Source organism: Camarhynchus parvulus, chromosome 4 (genome assembly GCF_901933205.1).
Source record: "Camarhynchus parvulus chromosome 4, STF_HiC, whole genome shotgun sequence".
Lineage (NCBI taxonomy): Eukaryota > Metazoa > Chordata > Aves > Passeriformes > Thraupidae > Camarhynchus > Camarhynchus parvulus.
Window position 1 is genome coordinate 26,488,572 of NC_044574.1, and position 27,363 is coordinate 26,515,934.

General features: G+C 37.7%; 1 protein-coding gene across 1 annotated transcript; it reads left to right on the plus strand.

The window, feature by feature from the left end:
• The first annotated feature begins 2,219 nt into the window (after positions 1 to 2,219).
• Positions 2,220 to 27,223, plus strand: CWH43 (cell wall biogenesis 43 C-terminal homolog). The gene is given in 17 exon segments (XM_030947921.1): positions 2,220 to 2,262; positions 3,101 to 3,292; positions 6,345 to 6,465; positions 6,578 to 6,732; positions 8,062 to 8,263; positions 9,218 to 9,271; positions 10,049 to 10,059; positions 10,530 to 10,859; positions 13,583 to 13,708; positions 15,821 to 15,900; positions 16,842 to 16,947; positions 19,724 to 19,859; positions 21,050 to 21,199; positions 23,489 to 23,633; positions 24,257 to 24,318; positions 25,413 to 25,568; positions 27,077 to 27,223. Coding segments are annotated over 17 exon segments (2,157 nt in total). The 3' UTR covers positions 27,165 to 27,223.
• Positions 27,224 to 27,363: the final 140 nt, after the last annotated feature.

The window sequence follows — 27,363 nt, forward strand, 5'->3', positions numbered from 1 at the left end:
TCTCAGGCAATATGTAAGGACAACTTCTCACAGGGGTCTGAAAGTTCTTTTAAGTGCCATGTGTTTACCTGGGTTTCAAAATATACTTGTATTACAGTTTGAACCTAAATAAAGCATTGTTTTTTACAATCACTAGCTTTAGAAAAGTTTACCCCTGTCAACCAATGTAATTATGGCTGTTAAATTCAGATAATTTTGTTATGTCTGCCTTGGGGTAAGGGTGTCTTAAATATTATTCTAGAATGAAAATGCTTCTTTTTCTGTGAGTGGAAGCTCCTACTGTAGTGTTTTCTTGACTTTACTGGTTTGACATAATTGTATTCCTATAAAGATCAGATATTTTGCTTTATTTTTTTGTCAAGTACACCTGTGGCACTCCAGGAATAAAAAAAAAGTGTGGTGAAAGGCATTGCTACACATACATGTGTAACTAAGCACCTCGCAAGCATTGACTTCTGTATTTAAGACATTATACCTGAAAACTCTCTCCTCTTTTGCTCTGATGCTCATTCATATATCAGCCCTATGGAGAGCACTAGAATGTAACTTTGTGCCATGTGAAGCCAAGCTTAATAGTTACTAAGAATCTCTGAGAGAGTACCCAGAATACAATGGGTAAATTTGTCAGGATCTGCATTATTTTCATTGCATTCTGAGTTTAAAGGAAGCTACACAAGCATATCAGGTTCACAATTCCAGTCACGTCTTGTTTTACTGGAACTCCACCTCTGAACCATGAAGCAAGATACTGTAATTACAAAAAGGGTTGCAAAATTTTTTTGAATATTTATTGGCTGAATACATGCTGCGAGCCTCGAGCTCCGCTCAGCAGCCCCAAAAGCAGCCATGTTCTGGGTTTATTCTGGCCAAAGATCTCGTCTTCCATTTGCATCACACCACAGTGAGATGAAATCGTGTCATCACTCACATAATCCTGATATCCAGTGGTAAGTGAGCTTGGTGACTATTCTGGCATGCCTTTTCTTTAATGAAGAAAAAGAAAGATGCCTTTAGTGACACAGAACTTGGAGAAAACAGAGAAGCTCATTAAATCTATGAGTCTCATTCTTCCTTCCCTAGTGAGGTCAACTTTTTATCAAAATACTTTAATTCTTCTGTGGACATTTAAAACACATTTCCATTTTTAAAACACATTTTCAAATAGCAGCCAAAATTCAACAGAGTATTTGGCTATTTTTGCAATAGCCAAAGCCCATCATGCTGCAGGATAAATGAATCACTTGACTTTGAGACTTCTAGGGCAAAATTTAGTTTACTACTGTGTCCTTTCAAATGTCTAGACCAGACTTTATTGCTAATAGTAGGTCATATAGATGATAGATGTTTATAGTTTACTCCTATGGATTTCGAGTTTCACAAACTGGGGAAAGAAAATGTGTACCATAAGGTTTATTTAGAATGGGACAACCTTCTAAACACAAATTAGAAGATACAGATGGTGGTTCTATAGGATGCTGTATGAAAATTATTAAAATTTAAGATGATGGTATATTCCAACAGCAAAAGAACTTCTTAGTTCTTAGCTTATATTAGCTTATATTTTCAATTTTACTTTTCATGCCCCCCCTCCAAAATCTAAAATTGAGATTTTGCTTATGTAAACTTTTTGCCAGGACTTGGCAGCTGTGATCATGGCTGGCTCAATTTAACTCATTATTTCTTCTAAAATTATCAAACATAGTTACTCAGGAATCTCAGCAAACGAAACGCTTCTTTTGGTGCTTTTTGTAGACAGCATTGCTTATCAGAATAAGCTTACTCTATAGCTTACCCTGCTATAGAACAACACACATTTCACAAAGGTGAGCACAGTGCTAATTCGGACATCCCGAACCCCGCGTAGTCAACCATGTGTTTGTACTGCCAAGTGGGTTAGCTCCTCTTTTCCCCACACCTTGTGCTATGACAACCTTTTGCTTTTATTTTTCTTGCCGCCGTGACTGCTCAGGGCAGCGAGAGATATACTCATGTGCGCCGCTGGCACACGAGCGGCGGGGCGAGCCGTCCCGGCCGTTCAGCGCGGCGGGGCTCTGAAGATCGCGGAGAGCGCTGTCCGGCCGCGCGGGCTGCCCGCCCCCGCCGGGGACGCGACTCCGTGAGGCGGGACGGGCGGCGGCGCCGCGCCCTGCCGGGCACTCGGGACGCGGCTCCCGGCGAGAGGGACGCAGCCCCCGCCGAGCCGGGCAGCGCCGGGGGCGATGCTCCCGCTGTGGAAGGCCGTTCTCTCGGAGAGTGTCCTGGGTAGGTGGCCCCCGGTGCCGGGGCTGGGGGCGCGGGGCCGCGGCTGAGGGCAGCTGGGGCTCGGCCGGGCCCGGCCGGGCAGGGCAGCCCCGGCGGGGATCACGGGGCTCACCTGCGTGCGGGCGTGTCGCCCATGAACAGCTCCCCTCTGGGACGAGCAAATAGTGCTCTCATCTGAGCCTTCTTCTTCGGGTTCTTTTTTTCCTCTGGCGCTGGATTGCTTTTTGTCTCTTGGATCAGCCAGAATTTATTGCTGCTCCAGGCCAAGTGTTTGTGCAGGTGTTGCAGAGGGAGTGCTGTGCTGCCCTGCTCAAGGCCGGGCTCCGAAGGTGGTCGGCAGACCCAGCATCCGCAGTGTCCTCGGCTCGGTGCATCTCCTGCAAAGCCTGGAAACTCACAGCGCAGTGCTGCTGTGCCCGGAGAAGGTGTCTCCAGGGGAGAACAGCGCACCGATTTACTAGAATAATTCCTTTATCACCAGTCTGCCTTTGAGGAACCCTCACACTGTGGGTGGACTGCTTATTTAGCCAGCCATCTGAACACTGATCCTTGCCGAGGTTGAGCACTTCAATGAGGTTCAAAGTACGAACCATTGAGTGGGGGAAGAGCTGTTTTATTTTCATAATTTTATTGCCTCATAAAATGCGTTTGTTTAACTCGAAATAACAAACATTTCTTCAAAGAAGGTGGCTGTTGTTGCTTGAACTGCTTTCAAATACATTTGATAGTCTATATATATGTGAAAATATAAAATGGTACCTCTTAAGTAATCTCCAGGAAATCTTGTTGTTGAAAATAGGTGATGGGGTTTTCTTTTTCTGGTTTGTTCTTGTTTTAGGCTACATTTCTTGGTCTCTTTACCATGCACTACCACCAATGATCTACTACTTCCCTCTTCAGACACTGGCGCTCACAGGCATAGAAGTTTTTGCTGTTGCCTTCTTTTCCCCGATATTCTTGACAATTGGCCCCTTTTGGAGGTTGGCTAACAATGAGTATGTCCTAGCCTTTCTGAGACTGACTATGGTTGGTAAGTATGCACTTACAGATTCTGTTTTGGCATCAGTGCATAAGAACAAACATTCCAAATTGTCTTAAAATTCAGACTATTACAAAAAGAGACAGGAATAAGTTCTCACTCTCCCCATACTCATGTTTTGTTTGTTTCTTTTTTTTTCTCTCAAGCTTTTAGCTGTAGTCAGAGAAATATTTTTTGTAGCCGTTGTATCGCATAAATACAGAAAAATATAATTTCACTTTTATTTCTAGGAGCTTTTAATTTAGTAAGAGTGATGTCCAATAGGAAAGGTGTTTTAAGTATCACTCAAATATCAGCAGAGCAGGTGTTTTTTGAATTGTGACAATGGGTAGGGATGAGGCATTACAGAGCAGCTTGGGGCTAATTTCTATGAGTGAGTGAAACATTCTTTTTAGTTTCTGAGGCAGTTTTTTCTTCTAAGGATGTATTTTTAAAATTAAATCTATCGATCTACATGCCTGTAGAGGGGTTATAGTTCATCCTAAATAGGAAATAACTCTTATATCATCAGTTGCACAGGACAAGAATTTGATCTTAAACTCAGGAAATAGACGCCTCGTTTCCCATTCCACAGGCTCCTCCTTAAACCAAGATTTTCTGGAATTCCTACTTCAGTTTCAGCTAGCTGGTGCAAATCTTAGCTCTTGTTGATTCTTTGAAAGTTTTTTGGGGGAAGGTTTGGCAGCTACAGCCACGTTCAGAAGCAAGAGTTTGCCATGCCCAATGAACTCAGAGGAGACAAAAGTCTCCGTCCAGTGTAGAGGTGAAAATGCTGCTGCTGAGTGATGTGTTTCACAAGCAGCAGATCCTAGCTCCTCATTTGTCAATATAAGATGATAGACAGATAATAACTTTCCTTATAACTTTCCTCTTTTACTGTTTTACTGACAGAGTAAGACAATCTTATTTACTTTCCCTGCGTAGTTTTTAAAAAAATTATTATTGTTCTTTATCTCTAGAAAAATACTAGAAATGAGCAGAATTTGTTGGTGTCATTGATTTTCATAAAGAATAGTCTTACCATGTTCTTTTCTTTTCCTGCTCTTCCCATTATATCCACCCTAGAACTTGTTGTTTTGTAATAAGCTTCTCAGTGAACAGAATCTTCAGTTTCTTGCAGCAGTGCCTTGTGTGTTGCCTTCTGCAAGTTCTTCTACTTTAGAAAGTAGGAGTGAGTATAAGCATTAAAATTGCACCTTACCTTCCTTCAGATGTGACAGTAACACAAAATTTGCCATGTTTATTTAAGGTTGATCCTTCAGATCGCCTTGCTGTGTTTACTAGTTCACTTTACCAAAAGAGATGGAAATCACTTAGAAATGTGTAACTTTTGTTCTGCTAAATAGAGAGCAGTGACCAGGCTATGACGGTCTTTTATGTGCTGCTGATTCTCCTGTTTCTCAGTTCTTCCTGCGTTTTTCCTCCTTCATACTAAGACAATTTTGTTCATTCTCTTTTTGATCTTTTTTTCTTCTCAAAAAGGCCATGGCCTTCCTCTGGGACTTGTTGAATTGTCAGGCAGAACAATCTACCCCATGCATGCTCCACCCCATTCTACTCAGTCTTCAGTTTCACAATCAAAAAATAAGAAAATTCTTCATGCTTAGCTAAGACCACAATGTTTACGGAGATGATTTTTTTTTCTATTCTGTTTCTTTCAGCCTTTTCAGGAAGCTTTATTTTCCTTGCAACTTCTAATTTCTGTATCCTTTTGTGCTACTAGATTTTGTGTTCTATTTGAAAACAAACAAACAACAGCAAAGTATCCTGTGGTAGTTCTATTTGCATATGTGTCTTCACATAACATACGTTAAATTTGGGTGTTTGGATAGATATATTTAAGTCTTGGGTGTACTTGCCCAGCAAGTAAAGGTGTGTCTGCTCTAACTTGGCAAACCCATGCTATCTTTAATCAGGGTAGCACACACAATGAAATATTTGAAGAGGCAGGTTTATGGATTGCCAGCGCAATTTAGTGACAGAAATCTGTGTGTACTGTACATGAAACCTCTGTTGAAGTTCATGCAAGTACACCTTCACTGCACATTGATCTTGTTTATCATCTTGGCTCTAAGCTTTGCATCTTTTACTCTGAGCAGAACGAGCAGCTAAATGGTTGGAGGATTCCTAGCACGTGTTGCCAGAAACTGCAGCACCATTTCTGACATTACTTGCTTAACTTCTCCTCAAGTTTGACTCATACTCACTTAGCCAATGGCTGGTATCATAAGAGTGTTGCTGCTTTTCCTGCTGTTTGTCATTGGTCCTGGGCCAGTATTTACCACGCTGACTGAAATTATGAGAATGTATGTGGTCCATTGTCACTTGAATTGGAAACCTGTTAGCAGAGTTTAAAACTGCTGGTGATGTGGGGTCACCGTGCCCTGGGAAATGGCAAAGGTATGCAAATGCTCTCTTTCAGTGGCTGGGAAAGTAGTAGCTCTCAGTAATAAACTGGCACAGGCTGGTACTGACCACTTCTGAGACCAGATACTGAGCCAGAGAAAGCCTTGTGCGCCCCTGCTGAGGCAGTAGATTACTAATCCCTGTGCTATGTGTGGTGACTGCTCCCGTCTAATAAAGAACGTGGCTTTTGCCACAGTGTACTTACTTTTGTAAGTGCACTGCAGCAAAAGCCATATCCTTTTTAGAAAGGAACAGTCACAGTACATAAAACTTTATGGCTTTTGAGTTATCTAAGTGCATGGTTGAATATCTGTATGCTTAGATACCCATACATCCTCTCTATGGAATCAATCACCGTAAGTACTTAAATAAAGGCAATCACTTGGACTGTTGGATAATTGCTTCATATAAATTTTTTCCTTGAAAATTATAACTGCTATGAAATCATGTATACCCAGTTTGTATGCATACCTACATTTCTTTGGTTGGTTTAAAAATGTGTAGTGTCACGTGTTTTCAAATGAGTGGTGTAGCTGCCCAAATTACAGACAATGTTGACCTAATGCACAGGAAATCCTTATTACCTGGTCTCTATTGATCATTAAAGCAACCTCTCTGTATGTGTATTTGTTTGTAGGAAGCTTAGCATCATACCATGCACCAAATGCTTCAATTAGACTGCTCATCTTGGCTGCTGGTGTTTCTTCTTCATTGCTGGTTCAAACAGTAACATGGTGGTCAGGAAACAGTTTACAAAGGTATTTTCTTACACTGATGGAATTTAACAGATGTTTCTTTATATTAAAAGCTGTTTTCTTTTTTTGTTTAATCCCCCAAATGTCTCACTATCTCAAAAACCGATTCTTACAGGTTCATCAGGATATGGGGCTTCATGCTAGGCAAGATAATGCTCCTTGTTCTTCGTATCTGGTACACATCTCTTAATCCAGTCTGGAGCTCACAAGCTGCCAATGCTGTCATACTGACAATTGGTTTCATAGCAGCAGTGGAGCAAATCCGTTCAGGTAAGTATATTACAGCAAAGATGGTGGCTATGAAAAGAGCCTAAAGTATACCTAGCTATGTGTCACTGGGTTTTGATTCTTTGATTTTTATCCCCAACACCATCTGGTTTTAGACCTGCTGCATGAGCATTGCAGGTTCTAGAAGTTGAGGGGTACTTCCATCTGCCCATAATATGGCAGAACTGGTATCACAATTCATACAAGTGGTAGTAAGTTGGTGCCAGAACTGCCTCTTTTTCCTTATTGCAGTGCCAACGATATGACAGTAACACAAACAAAGGCATAAGATAGACCAAGAAAATCAGAATGAATTTATTGTGTTTCCAGCATGAAACATTTGTGGTGTTTGTTTTTGTTATTTTGTTAATTCAGTTTGCACTTTGAGTTTCTCTGCCAGTGCATATCTTTTAACGGAGAAGGGGAGATATAGCTGGGGAACAGCTGATTTGTGAAAATAAACAGAAAGAATTGGAGGAGTGGACAAGTTGTCCCAGTTACACTTTGCTCAAGTTCTTGGAGTGTTTGCACAGAGTACACAGTAGTGGGGGCTGGCATAGGCTAAACTGTGGAGGTGGTATTGCCAAGGAAGACAGCAAGGCTGGGTTGGTTAGTTAAGGCAGCTCATGTTAAATCCTCAGAATATCCTTCCTTCTCAGTATAACCTTAATGAATTAATTGAAAGATAAAACCTCATCTATGTGTAAGTGGGTATAAATTAGCATCATGCATATTGTCTGTAAGGTTGCATTACATGATCTAAATTAAGCCTGAGCTTTCGTCAGAATTTAAAAAGGGAATCTGCTGCAGGAGATTAGGAAGGAAATCTGTCTTGTTTGTGGGTGACAAAATGATATGTCTATGCAATTAGAGGTGCTGCTTTCTCGTTAGATAAGAGAGGTTCTAAAGCACATGGAAAAAAAGAGAAGGAAGGGAGTTTATTTCTGGCTTATTTGGAAGTGTCAGGTTTTGTTCTTATCAGAGTTTAGAGTTTCAGAGAACAGAAGCCCCTGAACAAATTCTAATAACTTTTCTGCTGATTTTCAAAGGCAATTTAAACATTTAAAATTTATTATGGAAAATAATCAGATGGGCAGGTTGGCATTTTTGAACACTTACGGTGAATACATTTTCTTGACAGACCTTGGGTTGTTAGGAAAGATTTTTTTTTGTATTATCAATTTCTGATAACACAACCCTAATCAGATAAATTAGCTTTTATGCATGTAATTTATTCTAGTAAATTTGTGATTTTGCCTATTTCTGTTTCTCAGTAACTCTTGCTAATAGGATTTGAGAGCTTGCTTAGCTGTATTCCTATTCTTATTCTAGGTGGAGACAAGAGGAAACAAGAATCAAACAAAACTAGTAATGTGATTAGAGAGACTGCTTCCCATCCTCATTGGTTTTTATCAGGGATTGCTTTTGGCAGCCTCATGTTCCTCACTCTGTGGATATTTGGGGAGGTTTCCTTAATTTCCAGATGGGCAGTAAGTGGACATCCACATACAGGTCCAGATCCTAATCCATATGGGTAGGTGCATTATTATTATTTTTATTATTACAAAATTGTAATGAAAAGCCAGTGCTGTAGTGGGTGACAAATTAAAACTCAACCTAATGATGGTATAAGACAGAAAAAAGTGGGCACAAGGTACTTCACACAGAGGATTCATTCTTCCTTTGAGATATCACTGAAAATTTTGTCCAGACCTGAAAAATTTTCTGATACAGAATTATTTTTATTTCAGCATTAAAATCTTGGTTTGCCACATTTCAAAACAATTTTTAGATTAGGACTGAGGTTCAAGGACTTATGAATGCAGTGCATCTATAATATGCAGCAAATTAGTCTAGCAGTTGACTTCAGAGAGGAGATGATCAGAGACACATACACAAAGTATAAATAAACTGTGTGCACTATTAAAATATATACTTCAGTAGAAGTTTTGATTAGTAATAATGTAGTCTTAATGCTGTGTGTGGTTCATTCAGGTTCCAAAATCTAGAAAGAAAACAAATCAGTTGTTCTGAGTAAACTACATGTGATGGCAGTTGACAGAGTTTATATTTTGGAATTGGTATACAAAAGAGCTCTCCAAGACTGAGAGCAGTGTTAGACTCTTTAGGATTCCTTATTTGACATGAATAAAATACTTCTGTTTGGGGTAGATTCTTCCCTTTTGTTTTCTCTGACTTGTTTTTGCCTTTTGTACCAAGATTTCAGTGGACTGATTTTGCTCCTGAACATGGCTCACTTATACATTAAAGTAAATTGCCATTATTTCCAACTGGATGTTTTTTACATCCCATAAAGGGAAGAAAATGTAGCTGGGTGTGAGCAAAATTTACCTTTGTTTAAAGTAAAATAGTTATAGTATATTACCAAGAACCCTTGTCTGTATATCTAGAAGGTTTTTATTTTAAATATCAGGTGTTTTTAAGATCATATCAGTGTGTGTTTTCTTTTTCCTTATTGTTGTATCAGAGGTACAGTTCTGTTGGGCCTTGCTCATGGACTGATGCTTTCATTTTGGAGCTGGTCTTCTATCATCAGTTTTGCCTTGTTTCTTATAGGTAGGTGCAAATCCTGAGCAGAATTTTTGTCTGTTACCTTACTCCCTTTACTCAAGTCCTCTGACCTGACACCACATCTCAGAAAAGTGTGGCTAATCAAAGCCTTCTTTTCTCTTGCCACTGACTGTAGTACACGTATGCCACCAGTTGACTGAGGGTTACAGGCCAAATCTCCAGGCCATTGCAGAGCAGAGTTATTTCTTCAGAAGCCCTGTTAAGGTTCTGTTCCCTTGAGCAGCATCTCAGTTCTAACCACCTCCATTGTGTAACAGTTGGACTTGATGATCTTAGAGGTCTTTTCCAACCTTAGTGATTCTATGATAAGGCCACATCTAGGGTTAGGGGTTGAGAGGACACAAGCCTCTCAATTCCACAGGAGGCAAAATAACTTGTAATTTAACAAACAGTCTACCAGGAGACAAGCTTGCCTCTTTGTCTTTACTTGCCAAGTTCTGCAGTCAGTAAAATAGTATGAATAGGCAGGTTTTAGTGTTAAGAAATATGTGTGCAGATTGTAATGTAAGCATGAACTTTTGATTTTTGATGAACACACATTGCTTATTTAAAACAGGCACAGAAAGGTTCTTTAGTTGATTCAAGCATTATATTCTAAAATGCTCAGAACTTTGATGTATTAAAGTTAAATATTAAAAGTGTTTCTATACATTTGCTTTCATGGTGTGACAGTAAATATTCATATCTACAATAGTGTTTTAAAATGAAGTCATCCCGTTATAGAGAGGTTCTGTGGTTGTAATGTGCTGTTTAGAGTCAAATCCCCAAATCAAAGATAGCATGGTTAAGTCAAGGATCTTGCAGTCAGTAAAAGATTAATAGTTGCTTTCTTGCCCATCCTGTGGTTATCTACAGGGAAAGATCAGGAAATTATATGTTTTCTCTTCATATTAATCTATTTGATTCTTTCTATATTACGGTAAAAGAGATTTATAACGGACAGACCTGTTACTCTCTTAAGAGCTGCATCACTCCTCTGTTGTGCTGAAGAACTCTGTAAGAAAAAAACTGTTTGGTTTTGGCTCTTGATGACATTTCTCTTCCCTTTTTGCTCTACTGTTTTCAGCTGAATAGGCAATGTTTAAAAGAACAAGATATTGGGAAAAATAAAAGACTCTCTTTAACTACTGTGAATACTTGTCCTTCTAGTGATGCAGTTTCTAAGCCTAGAAAGCACAATTATATTTCCCAGACTATTTTTTCGCTAGCCAAAATATGAAAATTAATGTGGTGGGTAATACACCTGACTGAGACTTACTGTGTTCTTTTCTGTCCCTTCACAGGTTTGGCATCTTCAGCTGGTCTCCTTTATTTGCACACCTGGAGTGCTGCTGTTGCAGGCAACATTCTTGGGATCTTTACTATGTGTGTGTGGCCGCAGCTAGCGGGACGCTTTGTTAGCTGTCCCCATCCTGGGAAAGCCATGAGCACAGCCATGTTTGCCTACGTTCTTGAATTGTTCTTCTGTGTGTGGTGTACAGCTTACAAATTTGTACCTGGAGGAGTTTACATTAGAGAAAGCTCCCATCTCCTTCTAGGTACATTTGTGATAATGAACAAATACAAATATGCTTGCTTTAGCCTCAGACAGACATGTGAAATGTATCTAGAGTCTTTTCAAATGCTTGGTTACTCTTAAATTACTTACTGTGGTAAGAGTTTCAGTGCAAAAATTAATGAGACATGCAAAAAATATTCTACTTGTTTCTTTACTGTTAGAAATAGTCTAAAATGTGGACAGGAAATGGAATTCAGTTAAGGGGAAAGGACAAAGTGGAAAAATGTCTGATAACTAAAGTAGGCAGTGGAGGAAGAAATCTGTTAGCCAGTCACCTTAAAAATATGGCTGCAATCCAGGGTGTGAATGCACAAATATGCTGGTTACCTAAGGTAGCAGTGCCTCAGGTAACAGGGTAGCTACTGGGACTGTAATGTAATTCAGTGCATTATTTAGCCCTGCTCTGCAGAGCAAAGTGCAGCATCCTGCTGATCTAGCTAGTCTACATTGGACACCTGAGCTTCTTTCCCCTGTGGCTCTACCTTATGTTTTGTGGACACACCAGCATGTTTCAGGGAGTTCAGATGAGCCTGTAGCATCAGAAACATGTGAAGAGGACAGGCAGAAAAGAAATTGTCAGGTATTTGCAAATCAGGAAAAACTGAGTTGAGCAAATATAAAGGCTTTAGCAAAATGATGACTTGATGAGGGTGGAGAGGTGGAAAGGAAACCAGCCCTTCCTGGTTTTGTCTCCAGAAATATTTTTGCAATAGGTACTAACATGTTTCAATGGCATATTTCACTAACTATATTTAAACAATGCCAAACTTTGTCTTGGGCTCATTGTGTGGGACGTTTTTTAAAATGTGACGCATTAGTATATTTTATTTGGAAAGGATTAATGAATGCTGGGCTTAGCTTGTTGCTCCAAAGGTTTCAGATTTCATAAATGTCTTTGCAACTACTTTGTGTCACTCCAGTTTCTTATTCTTCAGGTGTGTTTCTTATATTACAGCATTCACATGAAGGATTTAAGTTCATTATGTTTTAGGAGAATTTAATTCCATTATTGCATTACTTTCTTTGTTCTGAAAGCACTCTGAGGAGTCTTTAGAAACAGTTATCCTAGGTAATTAAATTTAATTTTTTTAAGTTATATGAAGAAAGCATGTGGTAGAGGAGTGTCAAATGCTTTCTTGAGTAATGCTTTCACAAAAGCAATACTTTTATTAAAAATTCCTCTCTGTTACTTCCTTTGAAATGCACACTTGTGATTAATTTACCTGGTTTGATCACTGGGTGGTAACAGAGAGATGGCCCTAATTTTCTCTTTGGAAAAGAAAACTCTAAATGGAACACATCTCAGCTGATGGCACTGCACGAGTTTAACTTCCATCTGGGAATGCATTTTCTTTTTTTTATGCCATCCCATAGCTTATCAAAGATTATACCATGAGACTAGGTATTTGTTGCTGTGCCTTTACTCTTACAGCTTGGCTTTCTGGCAAACTGCTCATTTTCTTCTGGTTTCTTCCAGGTGCAAGCGCTATTTCTTGCTTTCTTCTCCTGTCCAATATCCTGCCTTTCTCTTGCTGCAGTTTGGGTAGGGAACTGCACCACGAAAAGTGACAATGAAAGTAAGATCATTAAATTCAAAACTTCTGTGCTGCTTCACTGTGATGTGGTATAATGCTGAGGGGTCAGATTCCTGATCTCTATCAACTTTAATGGCTGTGAATCAATCACCCTTTGAGAAAGGTTTTGTGTGTTTCCCTTCGTTGTGCCAGACCCAGTGTCCTGGTTTACAGCTAGTGTAACAAGTAAGGGAAATAAAAAAGTACTGAGTAATAGTTAGCTATTACTCTGAAGTAAAATATGGCTTCTATAATTAATTAACTATGCCACAAAGATGTTAAAGGCATATATCTTCTCCAGTAGAGCTCTTATCCAGTTCATTATCCTCCCATGCTTTTTTTGAACGTAATTGGATTCTTTATCTCATTAGGGATTGGAAAAGACCTTGTACTATTAGTCTGAGCTATTTATTGAAAAGATACTATCCCCACTCATTGCAACAGTTAGTGCACTGAAGTTGCTTATTAGCTTTTAAAGTGTGTCTGTAGGTGTGTTTAGTTTTCTGCTCCTGAAAAGCAGAACTATTTCTGTTGGCTCTGGGGTTCCAGAATACAAGTTGCTGCCATGTTAAATGGACTGCTGCAGTCTGCTTACACTGTTTTATAACAAAGTGTTGAGCAATTGCTTTTGTAGTTCCTATATGAAAAATGTGTTAATTTTATCTTGGTGACAGAGCAGTTCATTGTCAAAGATAATAGATATGTGCAATCATCAATGTACTTTTTTCATCAAGCTGTTATTTTAAGGTTCTATAATATGTAGGTGTAACTCAATTGTTCTTGTCCAGGTTAATTTCAGTAAATTTTGAAAACAGTGGGCTCAGCTGAGAGTTTTAGCCATCAATAGGGCCTGGAAGGATTTTAACATAATTTATCTGCCATGTGTTAGCCTTTTTGACATAATACCCTGTAACTGCCCTGCAAATCAGTCTTTACTTGAGAATGCTGCCAATAAATCTCATAGCTCCTGCATTGCCTCATTAGGTATGGCATTTATCTGCCTTTTGCTTTGAATCCTTTTTGTTGTTGGAAATGTAACACAACAGCTGAGAGTTTATAAAACCTGTTTATGAGCAATGTTTGATATGTTAAAGGTCTATGAAAAAACTAATCACTTATATTTTTACAGGTTTTATAATGTTATGTATTGGGGTAGACTTTCTAACAGGACCCAAGAAAGACCTTAGCTCTGTCTTTGAAGTGAAAAGCAATCAAAAACCATTCTTCAAAAGGAGTAAAAACTATATTAAACTACGTAAGTATAATTTTAGTTCCTTTTCTCCATGACTCTAGGAACACTGTTTGAGGAAAAAATATAACACTGTGGAGTATTTGCTCAGATGTTTTAGAAATGGTTTTTGGTGCTAGTCTTAGAGACAGACTGGTAGTTGGTATTTCCCAGGTTCCAGGGCAATAATGACATATACTACTGGAGGAGCTGACTCACTGTGGTTATGACTGATAGAGGCTATTCCTAATGGAATGTGTTAAACAGAGACAAGAAACTGGACAAAACCCAAAATGTGAAAGTGGATTCAGCCTCGTTGGTGGTTTTGTTTTAGTGGCTGAGGAGGAGGCCTCTCTGGATCTTGGGATTTACATGGTGTGTACAGAAGCTGTGAATGGTTTCCCAGCCATGCAGTATGGCGATTTTGAGGCGGTTTGGTGCGACAACACTGCCAGGGCTGTGTGAGCTGGCTGGCAGGGTGGTGGCACTGGCTGGTCCTGGGCTGCTGTACATATGACACTGTCCTGCATGAGGAGGCTGCCATTGTAGCTGGCAGCACAGCACAATGCTTGAAACTGGATGTGCCTTCAGACCAGACCTGTCCTTGGGAAACCACTGTCATGTGCTGCCCCTCAGCTATGCCTAGGGATCCCAGGTTTTCAGATTATATGTATGGGATCTGCTTTTTTCCTTAGGTTTTGAAGAGAAATGAAAATCAAATGTTTGAGTTTTTATCACTTTTTGGCTTTTAAAGCATACAAATATTTTCAAACTATTTGTCTACAATCATTTGAGTCCCTGGTTTGTTTTCATTGTCAGCTTACTGTTTCTAAAGAAAAACATCTGTCAATACCATGAAGTTTATTAGAGGAACAAAATGCTAGGCATGGTAACCCTACAGAGATCAGGATGCTGAAGATTGCAATTTCTGCATCTTTTCTTCTGTGACTTTGGATCAAATTGCCTGCCATTTGTGTACATTTTGCTACATTTGGAAAAAGAAGACAATAGTGCTTCACAGTTTTTCAGAGCTATTTCTGGAATCTTTATGGAGATCTTTACCCTGTATGCTCAGGAGCCAAAAGAATGTGAGAGTTTGTGTGTCAGAGACAACATGAGCACCATTTCAAGTGGTTTGAATATTACTGCTAAGAAACATTTCACAGAAGTAAATTAATATATCAAAATACTACCTGTCACAAAGCACAGCCCTTGCTCAGCTAACCTTGTAATGTTGCAACAGTGCCTCTTGTACTTCCTCATCATGCCCACATTTGTACTGTTTCTCAGCTTCCACTCTAAGCACTTTTGTGTCTTGTAGAGTATGAAATTGCTTGACATGTGCTAATATAGGCAGCATGTCCTTCTTTCTGACATCTTCCATTATAAACTGTATTTAAATTTTACACAAAACCATTCCATAAAACTTGCATGAAAATAATTTCATATATTTTTAAATATATGAAAGAATAAACTGGAGTTACTGAAATCATTGTAGACAGCATATGCTACTGTGTAAATTAAATAAATGCAGAGGGCTTTGACCATCAAATTAAATCATGCTGAATGGTGAGAGCTCTTAAGTGCACGCTGTGGTTATTTGTAATGCTACAGAAGCAATTAGAAAGCTCTGAACATGCTTTCTATGAAGCTGCACTGTCTTTCCAAGAGTATGTCAAACAAATGACCACTCTGAAAGTCTGGCAAGAGCCACATCTTTCTGACATCTAAAGGCTTGCAAAGTAAACTAAATTTTATTTCACACTTTGTATTAATGCAAGATAACAACTGTGTACTACAAGTGCATACTTGCACAGAGAGAGGAAAACACTAAGGGGTTTACATGATGCTCTTACTCATGTCCTATAATGAATTCTTCAGTAGTTGTAATTTTTACATAACTATTCCAAGGACTTTTGGTACATTTTATCTGCTCAGCATGTTGTGTTTTGGAGAGCGTATTTGCACATGTGTATAGATTCTGCATGCATAGATACTGCCTTGTTCTGGTGTTATCGCTTAAATGGACATTTCTCATTCTGTGAATAGCACACCTTAGAATCAGTGTCCTGCTTAACAGCAATAATAACATTTTTTTCCTCGAATTAAAACCATTTTTCTGTGTTTTTCTATTTCAAGTATTGTGGCTGCTTGTTGGTGTTGGTTTGCTTGGATTGGGTTTACGTTATAAAACTTACCAGAAGAAGTTGGGCCAAGGGGTGAGTAGGGTGTTTGTGAGAATGGTAACTATCGAATATACAGTAAAATGTGCGTGTAATAGCTTAGGTGTGTTAATTGTGGCTGAAGAGATCTTTGCAACCAAGTATTCAGAAAAACTAATGCATAAATGAAGATGCAAGACTTTAATTTATAAATTCATGTCAAATTGAAATGTCTGGGTCTTCAGAGATTTATAGTGATGCTATGAAGGAAAAAGTACTTCGAAAATTTGAGAGAGTCTTGTCTCATGTATTCAATTTGAACATTACTATTATAAATCAGTTTATTTGAATGGTATTCAAACTGGACAATGCTGTTAGCCTCCTGATCTCCTGAAGGGAGAGTTTGAACAGATAACTTCCTGAGGTTTCTTCCAGGTGAAGGAATTCTATGGTTCTATACTTTATCATAATTCTGAATTGAAGCTCTCTGAAAAGTTGGTTGACATAGGTTAGACTTAGACTAGGTATGGAAAATGGGTAAAAAATTTGAAGATTCCAGTTTTCTGTCTTGCAAGAAAATAGGTATTGCAAAGGTAGTAAATAACAAGATGGTTAACAGTCATGGAGTTCAGTGTTAAATTCACAAATGCACACAGATTTATACGGTTGGCCTTATTTTTTCAATTAATTCAGGTTTTGCCCTATTATGTGGCAAAAAGTGGGCAGTTCCTCTCAGATGAAAAAATGCATTGTCTCTTTCCTCTTCATTTGTTTACTGTTACTTGTACAAATTCATTTGAACTAGGAGGGCTTTTATTTCCTTGTTAATAGCAGATTTAGTCTTTTGTAATGCTGACAACTCTATTAGGAAAATTTATTGGTTAAAACATCTCTTCTTGTATATCTTTTATGGCACCATATGTCTGGTGTTGTTTACTGCAAAGCTATAATATGTGAAGTTCAAATTTTATTTTACTTTTTTCCTTTTATTTTTCGAGGTTCCAAAAAGAGATTTCTCTGCTATGATCTGGCCTTTTAGATTTGGATATGACAATGAAGGATGGTCTAATTTGGAAGGATCAGCTAATTTGCTTAATCAGACAGGTAACTTTTTTCCCCTACTTCATTTATATTTGGGAGGATTCATCTGAAGAGACACATGTAAACCCCTTGGTAAATGAGGCCATTTTTGCATTAACACAAGAACCTGTGTTTAGTGATTTTCTCCTCAATTTGTGAACTGTTCCAATACAATCACTTCAGTCAGAAATCCTTTTGCAGAGGTGATACTTTGTTTAATATGTTTTAAAGAGGTTTCTGGTCAGAGGAAACATCATAAACATTATAAACCCTTCTTAGTTGGATTTTTCTTCTCATATTGCTGATGAGTTACTTGTCTATAGAGAAATTCTTTGCATAAATGAAATAATATCCTTTTAGATAAAATACAATGGTATTTACAAAGGTAAATATACTTTTAGATAAAATACAATGTTTTATAACTCCTATGTGTTTTTTTAAAATGTGAAGCATTATATAATTCCTAAAGGGTATGAAATTCAAATGCCCTTAACAATGAATAAGGGCATGAAAATGCCCTTAACAATGAATAATAAACAGACAAGTCTGTTTCCATGACTGAACCAGTGCAATGTATACAAGAAAATTAGAGATTGTAGCTTGATTGTCATGATTTCACTGTAAAGAAGAGTGTCCAATCTGTTGCTCATGGGCAGGATTTTGGTTGGAAAATTAGCTATAGGAAATTAAGTATTTGGACTCAAGATGAGTGCTGTTGCAGAGGCCATTGAAAGGAATTGGCCAGTAGTGCTTGTAGGTGTTACTCTTTTCCTGGAGTGCCCATGAGATAGGCTAGACAAGGGACAGACAGTTTAGCATCTAAAGCAGTTCAGGGAATTAGGAAATGTCCGTGCTGCCATTCCAGCATTTGTTACTCTCCGGTCCACCACAGTATTTTCCTGAGCAGCTCAGGCTTTACAGACCCAAGCAATGAAAAGGTGCTCCTGTGCAAGTCTTGATTTTGTGGCAGAGATACACAGGAGTCAGTGAAGAGTGAAGAGACTGATTCTAACCTTGTTCACTCCATTTTCCCAGTGCCAAAGGTTCAGAGAGCTGGGCTATGTTGGCTATGTGGCAATATGAGAAAAGAGCCAGGACATGAATTTAATTCAAATTTGGAGCATTCTTCTACATACTGATTCCATAGTTCATGTCTGGGTAGTTATTTAATCTTTGCATATTTATTTATGCATTTTGATGAATGCATTCATTTCTGGTACCTATAGCTTAAATTAATGAATATTAGAAAAAGTGATTACCTTGTTACGTCCATTGGCATTTCTTAAGGGTAATAAAATATCACTTCTAAAAAAGACAATTGGTGAGTCAAAAATGCAGCAAATTCCAAAATATAAATAATAAATAATAATTTCTAATAGGTGGAAATAGGTGGAAAAAATTTCTAATAGACGGTATTCTGGAGTTTTATCTTACATGCATATTGTTTTATAAAATACTACATTAGCATTGTCAGTAAATGCATTCAGAGTTCATCTAGAAATTCCTATAAGAAGAGTTTCTGATTTTGAGAGCCATAGAGAAAAGAGTGGCTATCTGCTTTAGGGTAGGAGTTGTCTTTAAATGTGTGGTGGTATGCATTCCTTGGGCTCACCTCTCTGTTGCAATAGTGAAGATGCAACATATAGTGGCTTTTGTGACTGGAATTTCTGTCTGCCCTGGAGGGATCCAACACCAACCCTCTCAATGGTTTCAGTTAATGTTTCGGTGATCAGCATGTATGCTAATGATATAGAAGGAAAAACCTGTGAATCCATTTAAGAACTCTACATTCCCATTTTCCCTCCTGACAATGCTTTACACTGCTGCATATGATATTTTGAAAGCAAAAAATCTTCCATGGTGCTGGATGGTCATAATTCCTTATGGAAGGGCTGTGGATGAAATGGTGACTTAATTTGCCTTCCTGTGTAGGGGAACACTCTAAGAGGGGCATAATTGCAGCAAGAAGGGAGCACTTGGAGCACTTGTTACTGCTGCAGCTGTACCGACCTGCTGCTCAAGCTGAGTCTGAATGGTTCAGCCATCCTGGGGGCAGCTTGCAGAGTCCCACCTTCCTTCAGGCATGGGCAGGTGTTTCCTGTATGCCAGCTCCTGAAGGAATTGCAAGTTCTCTGGTATCCTGCAGTTAAAATATAGGGGAACCCATCATGTTCCCCTGGCAAAACCACACCTCTGCATGTAAACAGGGAGGGACCACGGTGCTTTGAGAAAGTGAGATGGCTGCAGGTGGTCAGCAATTCACTGGAGCTGCACACCCTTCTGTTACCATGCCTTGGAGCTCATGCAAGGTTGCTCTGGGCTGAATAATTATTTTGGCAGCAGCATCCAGCTGTGTCTTGCACAGGACCTTTTGAAGCACAGTAGGATTCGGTAGATGAAGGGAGGTGCAGATGTGCTGTGTAGTGTTTGTTCATCAAATTGAAAGCAGTAGACTTGCTGCTGTGCTGTTAATTTATGTGTGCACAATATCTCTAATGCTTTAGAAATGGCATGAGATCTGCTCAGGCCAGCTGTATTCTGCAGTCTGCATATGCACCAGGGATGAGCCATGGCCAGCAGACACTAAGTGCATCTTCATCAGAGTTTGTGTGGCCTGCAGTAGCCAAAAGTTTGGCCATGACTTTGTTGCCAGCATTGATTTGCCTTGACTGACCCCTGATGGTCTTGTGTCCATCCCTCTGTAACCAAAATAATGACCTTTTGTAGTTACTTATAAGTCCCATTTATAGGTAACAGTTATAAATGTGAAATTATTTTCTTTTTTTCCCTTCCATCCTAGGAGCAGATTTTATCACTATTATAGAGAGTGATGCCTCTAAACCATTCATTGGAAACCATGATCCAACTATGTGGCTAGGAGAAAGACTGGGATTTTATACAGATTTTGGTCCAAGCACAAGAGATCACACCTGGGGGTGAGTCATCTTCACTTGCACAGTGACAGTAAATAGATGTAAATATATTGCTCAATACAAACTGCACTAATACAGAAATAAAGAATAGTTGGAATAGTACTCACTATAATCACTTGTTGAAACTTGTTGAAACTAGCAACAAGCTTTCATTACCAGTACCATGCAATGTGGATGGAGTTTTGTTATTGCTAAACATGATCAGATTTTGGTGTCTGCCCCCATAAGTTGCTTTAGTCTTGGTGATGCAGAGAATGGCATCCTGCCCTTTAATGTACAGATTTGGAAGTTTCCATTCCAAGTGCTGCACGTGATGCCCTTTTCACTTTATTTTGTTTTGGGATACAAGAATTTTATATTTCAGATTTAAAAATGTGACAGCACTTGGAAAATGTAGCGCACCAGGAGGTATGAGAAATTTTGAATTCATATCTAGCTTGGGCTGTATAATGAGAAATGGGAATAGAAAGGTTCATGTCTGTTTGAGCAGATTATTTTGTGTCTAATTTTACCTTAATGCTTGACCATCTACCAATTGCATATCTTTAAATATCTTTGTCCTCTAGAAAAATACTGGCATATAATGTGGCTTTTTATTTTCAGGGGATATAGACATCTCTATGGCAGATAAAACTTCCTACTTTTGTTGCTATGGCCATTTAATTTTTGCCATATGTGAGCAGCATTTTGAAACTTTCTTCTTCCAGACCCTGTCTATTTGAGACAGAATGGGGGAGAGAAGGAATTCTCTGAGATTTTATTAATGAAATACATTGAAAAACCTGATGCAAAATGTCCAAGCAGAAGCTGAAAAAAGAGAAATCTCTCATTTTAAAGATATATTTCTACCTACTTCGACTTTTAATAAAATACCTTTTAATTTCTGGTAGTATAAAATTATGCTTTGTCTGAAATACAGATCATGAAAAGCTCAGTGAGAAAATTAATATTTATGGAATTATATTTCTTTGTGTAGGAATTAACTTGAAAATATATTTTTAGACATGTAGTTAAGCAATATTTTAGAGGGACACTTTCTATATTCAGAAAAATCCACTAGACATGGTTTGTATTCTGGTCTTATAGTTTTCTGTTTCAGTGACTGTGAGTCTTCTGCTCACATTTATCTGCTTAGTTCACACCTTTGATGCTTGTGAATCACAAAATGTAACTTTTTGCCTCTTCTCATGTAGGATTATGGCACTGTCCAGGTATCCAATTGTAAAATCGACCCATCACCTCCTTCCATCTCCAGAGGGAGAGATTGCACCTGCCATCTCCCTGACTGTCAACTTCACAGGGAAGCTGGTCGATTTTGTTGTTGCTCACTTTGGAAATGAAGAGTGTGTATTTAATTTATTTTTACATAGAGTGTACAAAGTCATGTAATTTGTGAACATCTGGGATTTATTTTGTACTTTTTAAAATCTGCTGCTGTAATACTGGTTCTAGCAGGGCACATGTGAAGTGTGCCATAGTGATACTATGACAGTTTAAAATTGGTTAAACTACTGGTTTAAAATTTTGAAGCATTTTTTAATGTGTCATGCAAAACTCAGCTGAACCTATTATCTGAATTACTAGGGATTTAAAAATACAGTTCTGCAAAGTCACAACAAATGACAGGGCTACAGATGCACCTCAGCACAGGACAGCATCCTTCTCACTTTTTGCATGTGGAATAGATGTATTACATTCCACAATGAGTGCAGATAGGTACAGTTAGAGATAGGTTAATTAATAGAAAACTGTTTTGTATTTTTTTAAAAAAAAGTAACACATCTGAAACCTCCAAGAAAGGACAGGGTTGGAACAGCAGCAAAAATATCCATCAGTCTCCTTCTGAGAGTATGCAAGTGGAAATAGGAAGTCTGATCTCTGAATTTGGAAAAGCAATATTATACCGATAAATCAAATCAGTGATGGAAAATAATAAGGTATAGATTTCAGTTCTTGAAAACAATCTTTTGATTACCTGGGTGTAATGAATATTAATAAGAGATGGTTTTGTGAATGCTCCATGTAGCTGTTATTTCTGTTATATTTGATGGGATATCTAGTATGTTTGCGGCTATGTAGTAAGATCTGGAATTAAACAAAAAAATCTTACAATTAATGGAGCAGCAAATTTATGGATAGGGTGCAGAATATTATAACACAAAGAAGCTGCTCAGAAAGCCAAAGGAATTCTCTGTATCCCATTTCCTTCCCCTGAGTAGAAACTGCACCAAACCTGCAAATTGTTTATAGATTTCCCATTTATTAAACAAATATAATTGTCAGAAATCACTCACCATTTTTAACTCTAGAACAGAATTTAATTCTGTACCTCACACAGATGATTAGACTTGCCTTTCTGAGAAACTGTTTGTCAAAGTAGAAGAAAATAACATTGTATTATACCCTTGCAAAGAAATGAGATAAAGATGAAAGAGAAAATTTGAGGAGACACATGGGAAATGAGTGCAAATTAGATTGTGTTTTAGAGGGGAATGAATTTGTAACTAAATACTGCACATAACTGCTAATTTTTAATATTTTTTCTTCTGTCGCTGACATTGACATAGACTATAGAATACTAGATAACTAGGGTAGGGTTGTTTTTAAATAGGATTTTTAAAATGTGGGCCTATTACTATGCCTGTGCCTTTAAAAGATCCCATCTTCTGGAGAGGTGCATTCTGGAAGAAGCAGCTAGCTGAGCAGACAACTTCACATACACCTAGGTCAGACTTCTACTTAAGTGTTCGGGGTTTTTTTTGTCTCCTGTCGGTGTGCTCTTTCTCCTTAATACAGTTGCTTCAGTCAGAAGTACCACTATCTAAAAAGTATAGCTGCACTTAAATTGTTGTCTTCTTCAGGGTTTACAGGTTCCAAAATCAGCTCTCTCTGTCAATGTTTTTACTGTTAGCCTAGACTATCAAAATCTAGAAGACAATATGATTTACACAATCATTAAAGTCATTAACATGAAGAAACATAGAAACAGTACTGCTTTTTCATTATTTTATGACAAATCCAAGGACAGGGAATGGGATCCAATGAAGTATTTTACCAGGCTCCACTTACTTCACTATCACTTTTGGTCATGGTTGGAACTCTTGCGTAAATCTTGTTAAAGAGATGTGAAGTACATGCCAAATGTAATTAAGTAGTGCTAATGGGATGATGTAACTCTAGTTACATTTCATAAATTATGGGATCCAGACTTTAAGACTTTATTTACCATGATCTATCCATAATAAAATTTTTTTAGCTTGTAAGTTCTTTGTTACACACAACATTGTGCTAGCACAGTTAAATTTTAAGTGCAAGCAGAGACAAAACCTTAGATAACCAAAACACTAACATTCACATTTCCTAGTGATGGTATCAGTATTAAAACCAGAACAGTAATAGAAAATGTCGTTCCTGTAATGGATAGAAAGAGAATGTGAATTACATCTACCATGACCATGTGGTTTTATCAAATGTAATGATAATTTTGAATCAATGAGCTTTTTGTGAACTTTCATACTCTCTAATATTCAGAAACAAAAATGGTTCTAGATTTATTTGTGGTTTACTATGTCACAGCACAAAGATTGTGAGCTAAAATGTATATGTCTTAAAGTCTTCTCCATTTCTTTCAGAGAAGACTTGGACAGAAAACTCCAAGCAATAGCTGTTTCGAACCTGCTGAAGACTAGCTCTAAGCAAGTTGTGTTTCTAGGATACATCACTTCAGCTCCTGGATCCAGAGACTATACTGAATTAATAAAAAATGGAAATGTGCAGGTAATATTAAAATATTGCATCTTTAGAGAATATATATATATATTGGAAGCACTCAGCCTAATATTCAAATTGGTAACTGAAATATAATAGAGAAGAAAACACATGCCCATTTTCAAATATAATCTTTAGCTACCTTGTAATATCTTGCAGAGAAGGTGGAATTACACAGTGAAAGAGCAAGAGGCAATGGACAGCAACTGCCCCAAGGGAAATGTCAGTTAGAAGAAATAAAAAGTCACAGGGTTGTCAAGGATTAGAACAGGGAGCTGGTGAAGTTGTGAAACCTTCATCCTTGGGAATATTCAGAGGTTAGCTGCATAAGGCCCTGAGCAACCTACCTGAAGTGACTTTGACCAAGATTAGGAGTAGGTGACCTCCAGATAGCCTCTAATTCTGTGATTCTTTTGTTTTAAAAATGAGCTCTGCATTAAGAGATAAGAAAAAGTTGTCTGATTTGTCCATGTCTAACAGTGAGCTTTTTTCTTTCTGCCTTATACAATGTTTTAGGCAAAATATCTTTCTGCAGTGAGTTTACACTTTGGTCCTGTTACTGATTTAAAGCCTACCCAGATGAACACTTATCTTATTTGTTTGACTTTTTTCCCCTTTCACTACCCCTCTAGGACATTGACAGTACAGACCGGGACAGATGGTGTAGCTATATTATGTATCGTGGAGTAATAAGGTATGTTAAAGGAAATCACCTATTTGTAGGCTTAAATATCTTTATGGTTATCAGTTTTATAATCTTTTGTAGGTGACTATGGAAGAGTCTCACATCCCTAAACAATTATTATGGGCAGTTGGAGCTATCATAAAATTACATGAAACATTGATCTTAGAGTTACAAGAACTGATGAATATAATTCACCAGTTCACAAGAACTCTGAATATAATTCACAAAGCCATTATTACAGGTTTCATCATTCTGTGTCAGAATTACATTTAGATCTACTCTTCTTTGGTAGCATAATACTACATTTTTCCAAAGCTCTGGCTTTGCACCTTCATTCTAAAATGTGAAGGCTAAGACCAAATTTGTATGTGATGTAGAAGATACAACTTTTGAATTATGCTTTAGAGTTTGTTGAAGCAAAATGCTGATCTAATCCAGCCAATTTTTATGCTGGATTTAGTGGAAAGTTGAACTGTGTAAACCCATATTGAGGCACTGGACCTATACACTCCATATCTTTTAATCCCAAATTGCTTGTAAATCGTTCTCTGAGTGATCTTTGTACTGAAATGGACTTCTTCTTTTGAGTAAGCTGTGCAAATTCTGCAGTGTTCACAAGTCATAAACTTGATAGCTGTCTTAACAGTACTGAGTGAAAAAGAAAAAAGGGCAACTAAAAAAAATCAGCTAAAACTCTATTTGCAATTTGAATTTTCCCCTCATTATAAATTATTTTTTCCTCTCATTATTCATTCAATTGATGCTTGAGTTTCTTTCTTGAATATTGAAATCTTTTCAGTGAAAATTTAGTGAGCTTATACCTGCACTCATATTCTAAAGCTGTAATTTTTAAAAAAGGTTTTTAGACATAGATCTTATTTTTACTGTCAAACACATTTTTTCACTTTTTATGCTTGTGACATGGTATTATGATCCTGTTTATGGAGCACTTTCAGTTTTTTGAGGGTGAGATTCACAGAAATGGAAAATTGTGTTGATAAGTTAAAGAATAGTTATTGGAAAAAAAAAAGATACATTAATTAAGAATGTGGTGAAATTGTCTTGGGTTATTTCTTCAAACTAACTCTTCTCATATTTGTCAGGCTGGGTTATGCCCGCATATCTCATGCTGGCTTAAGTGATTCAGAAGTCCAGATGGCCAAATTTAGAATCCCAGATCATGTGGATAGCTATGTTGACAATGACAGAATTGTCACTGATCCCAGCCAGGTTCCTGAGGACATCCATTTCAATCCCAGGTCAGTGTGTCTCACAGGAAATGAAGGGGATGATGTACCTGGCATCTGGTAAAAGAGAAGTCTAGGAATAAAATTATTTCTAAAGTGAGAGGCACTGATCAGTACCCAACTGAGCAGAAAGGTAGAAGTCAAGAACTTCTGATTTGTAGTTCCATTTTTTCGATTGTTTTGGCATATGCCCTGGGAAAATCAGTCTGTTGTGTTGCAGCATAAATTGCAAATAATGCTCATTTCACCCAGGCAGTTTCTGAGATTGTTTGATAGTGATATTTGCCAAGTGGTGTGGTGACTCATTTGATAGATGATGAAAGGTCTCCCATGTTTCTCAGCACTTCGGAGATTGGGCTCTTAATATACTGTTACTTAGAATATCAAATACAATATATACATTAAATACTTTTTGCATAAGCATTTTAAAACATACCATATAATTGGAGCAGAAATTAAAAAGAATGCCTGAGACTGTATGTTGCATATGTCAAGAAGGAAAAAAAAGGACTGGGTTTAATGTAAAAGAGTAGTTTATTTCTAAATTGCCATCATTTTTCCACTGGTATTGCATAAGGAAGAGATATATAGAGGAAGATATTTATTCTAGTATTAAGTATTAATAGTGACAGAGTCATGAAGTTAGTGATAGATGTTGCCACAGAGAGAATAATTCCCAGTAATGCCATGTTTACTACTCCTAACATGCATAATGCAGAATACATTACTTTCTCATATACATCTGACAGTGGAGTGTACTCACTTTTTATGTACCACTCAGCCACTGCTTCCTGTCTAAGCAGCGGTTTGCCCAGGCTTTTCCACTTGATGGAACTTGCCTACAGTTAGCATTCATGTTCAGATTTTTCTCAGTTGACTTCAGCACAGAATCTTGTTCTAATTTCTTTTGTCTGTCTATAATCAGAAAATGTTTACCCTATTGGAAGGTATTTAACTTTTTCTGATTTACTTTACTTCTTTAGCAATACAATGGCATTGCTCTTAAATATTATTTAGCATTGATATTTTGAATAAGTACTCAATTTTATCTTTGCAAGTCTGTCTACCATAATAGTCAGTTGTCAAAACTTTCATATTTAAATTTGGCATGAAAAATTAAAATTTTCATTATAATTTGCAAAAGCAAGATGTACAGTATTTATAACAGAGTTGACTGTTTTGATACAATGGGAGTTTAAATTGTATCTCCACTAAAATCAGGACTGAAATCTTAGCTTAGAATTTAAGTAGATAAATGCAACACTCAGCTCTTTCATCTGGAGTTCCAGTTACAGACTGCCTATAGCATGAGCAGAATCAATGTAATTAATTGTCTCCAGTATACTCAAAGGCCTTTAGCAGGAGAGGGTTCATAGACCCTGATGTACACTTAATAGAATTGGGCTCTGTTTCTGAAATAAATTGCCTAGAACATTCAGAAGTAGAGTAGGGATTGTATGATTTAATTGCATGATTTAAATAATGTTGTAATAGTGTTGCTCTGTTGAATATTTTTTTAGGTTTGGATCTTATAAAGATGGACATAATTATGTGCCTATTCATCACTTTCATATGAGCACACCTAAATATTTTAAACGGAAAAATTAGAGCAAGAAAATAAAACTATTATCCAGACCAACAAGAAAGGTTTGTTGCTTGAAACTGAATTGACAGCCAAAAAGACTACACTGTTTAAGGCTGAGCAACTCCTATGCTGCACAACACTGTGAATGTCTATGTAATAGTTGGTGACTTTCTTCTTGAATGAGCTGCCATCACTGTGAGGGAGGGAAGATGCGCACATTTT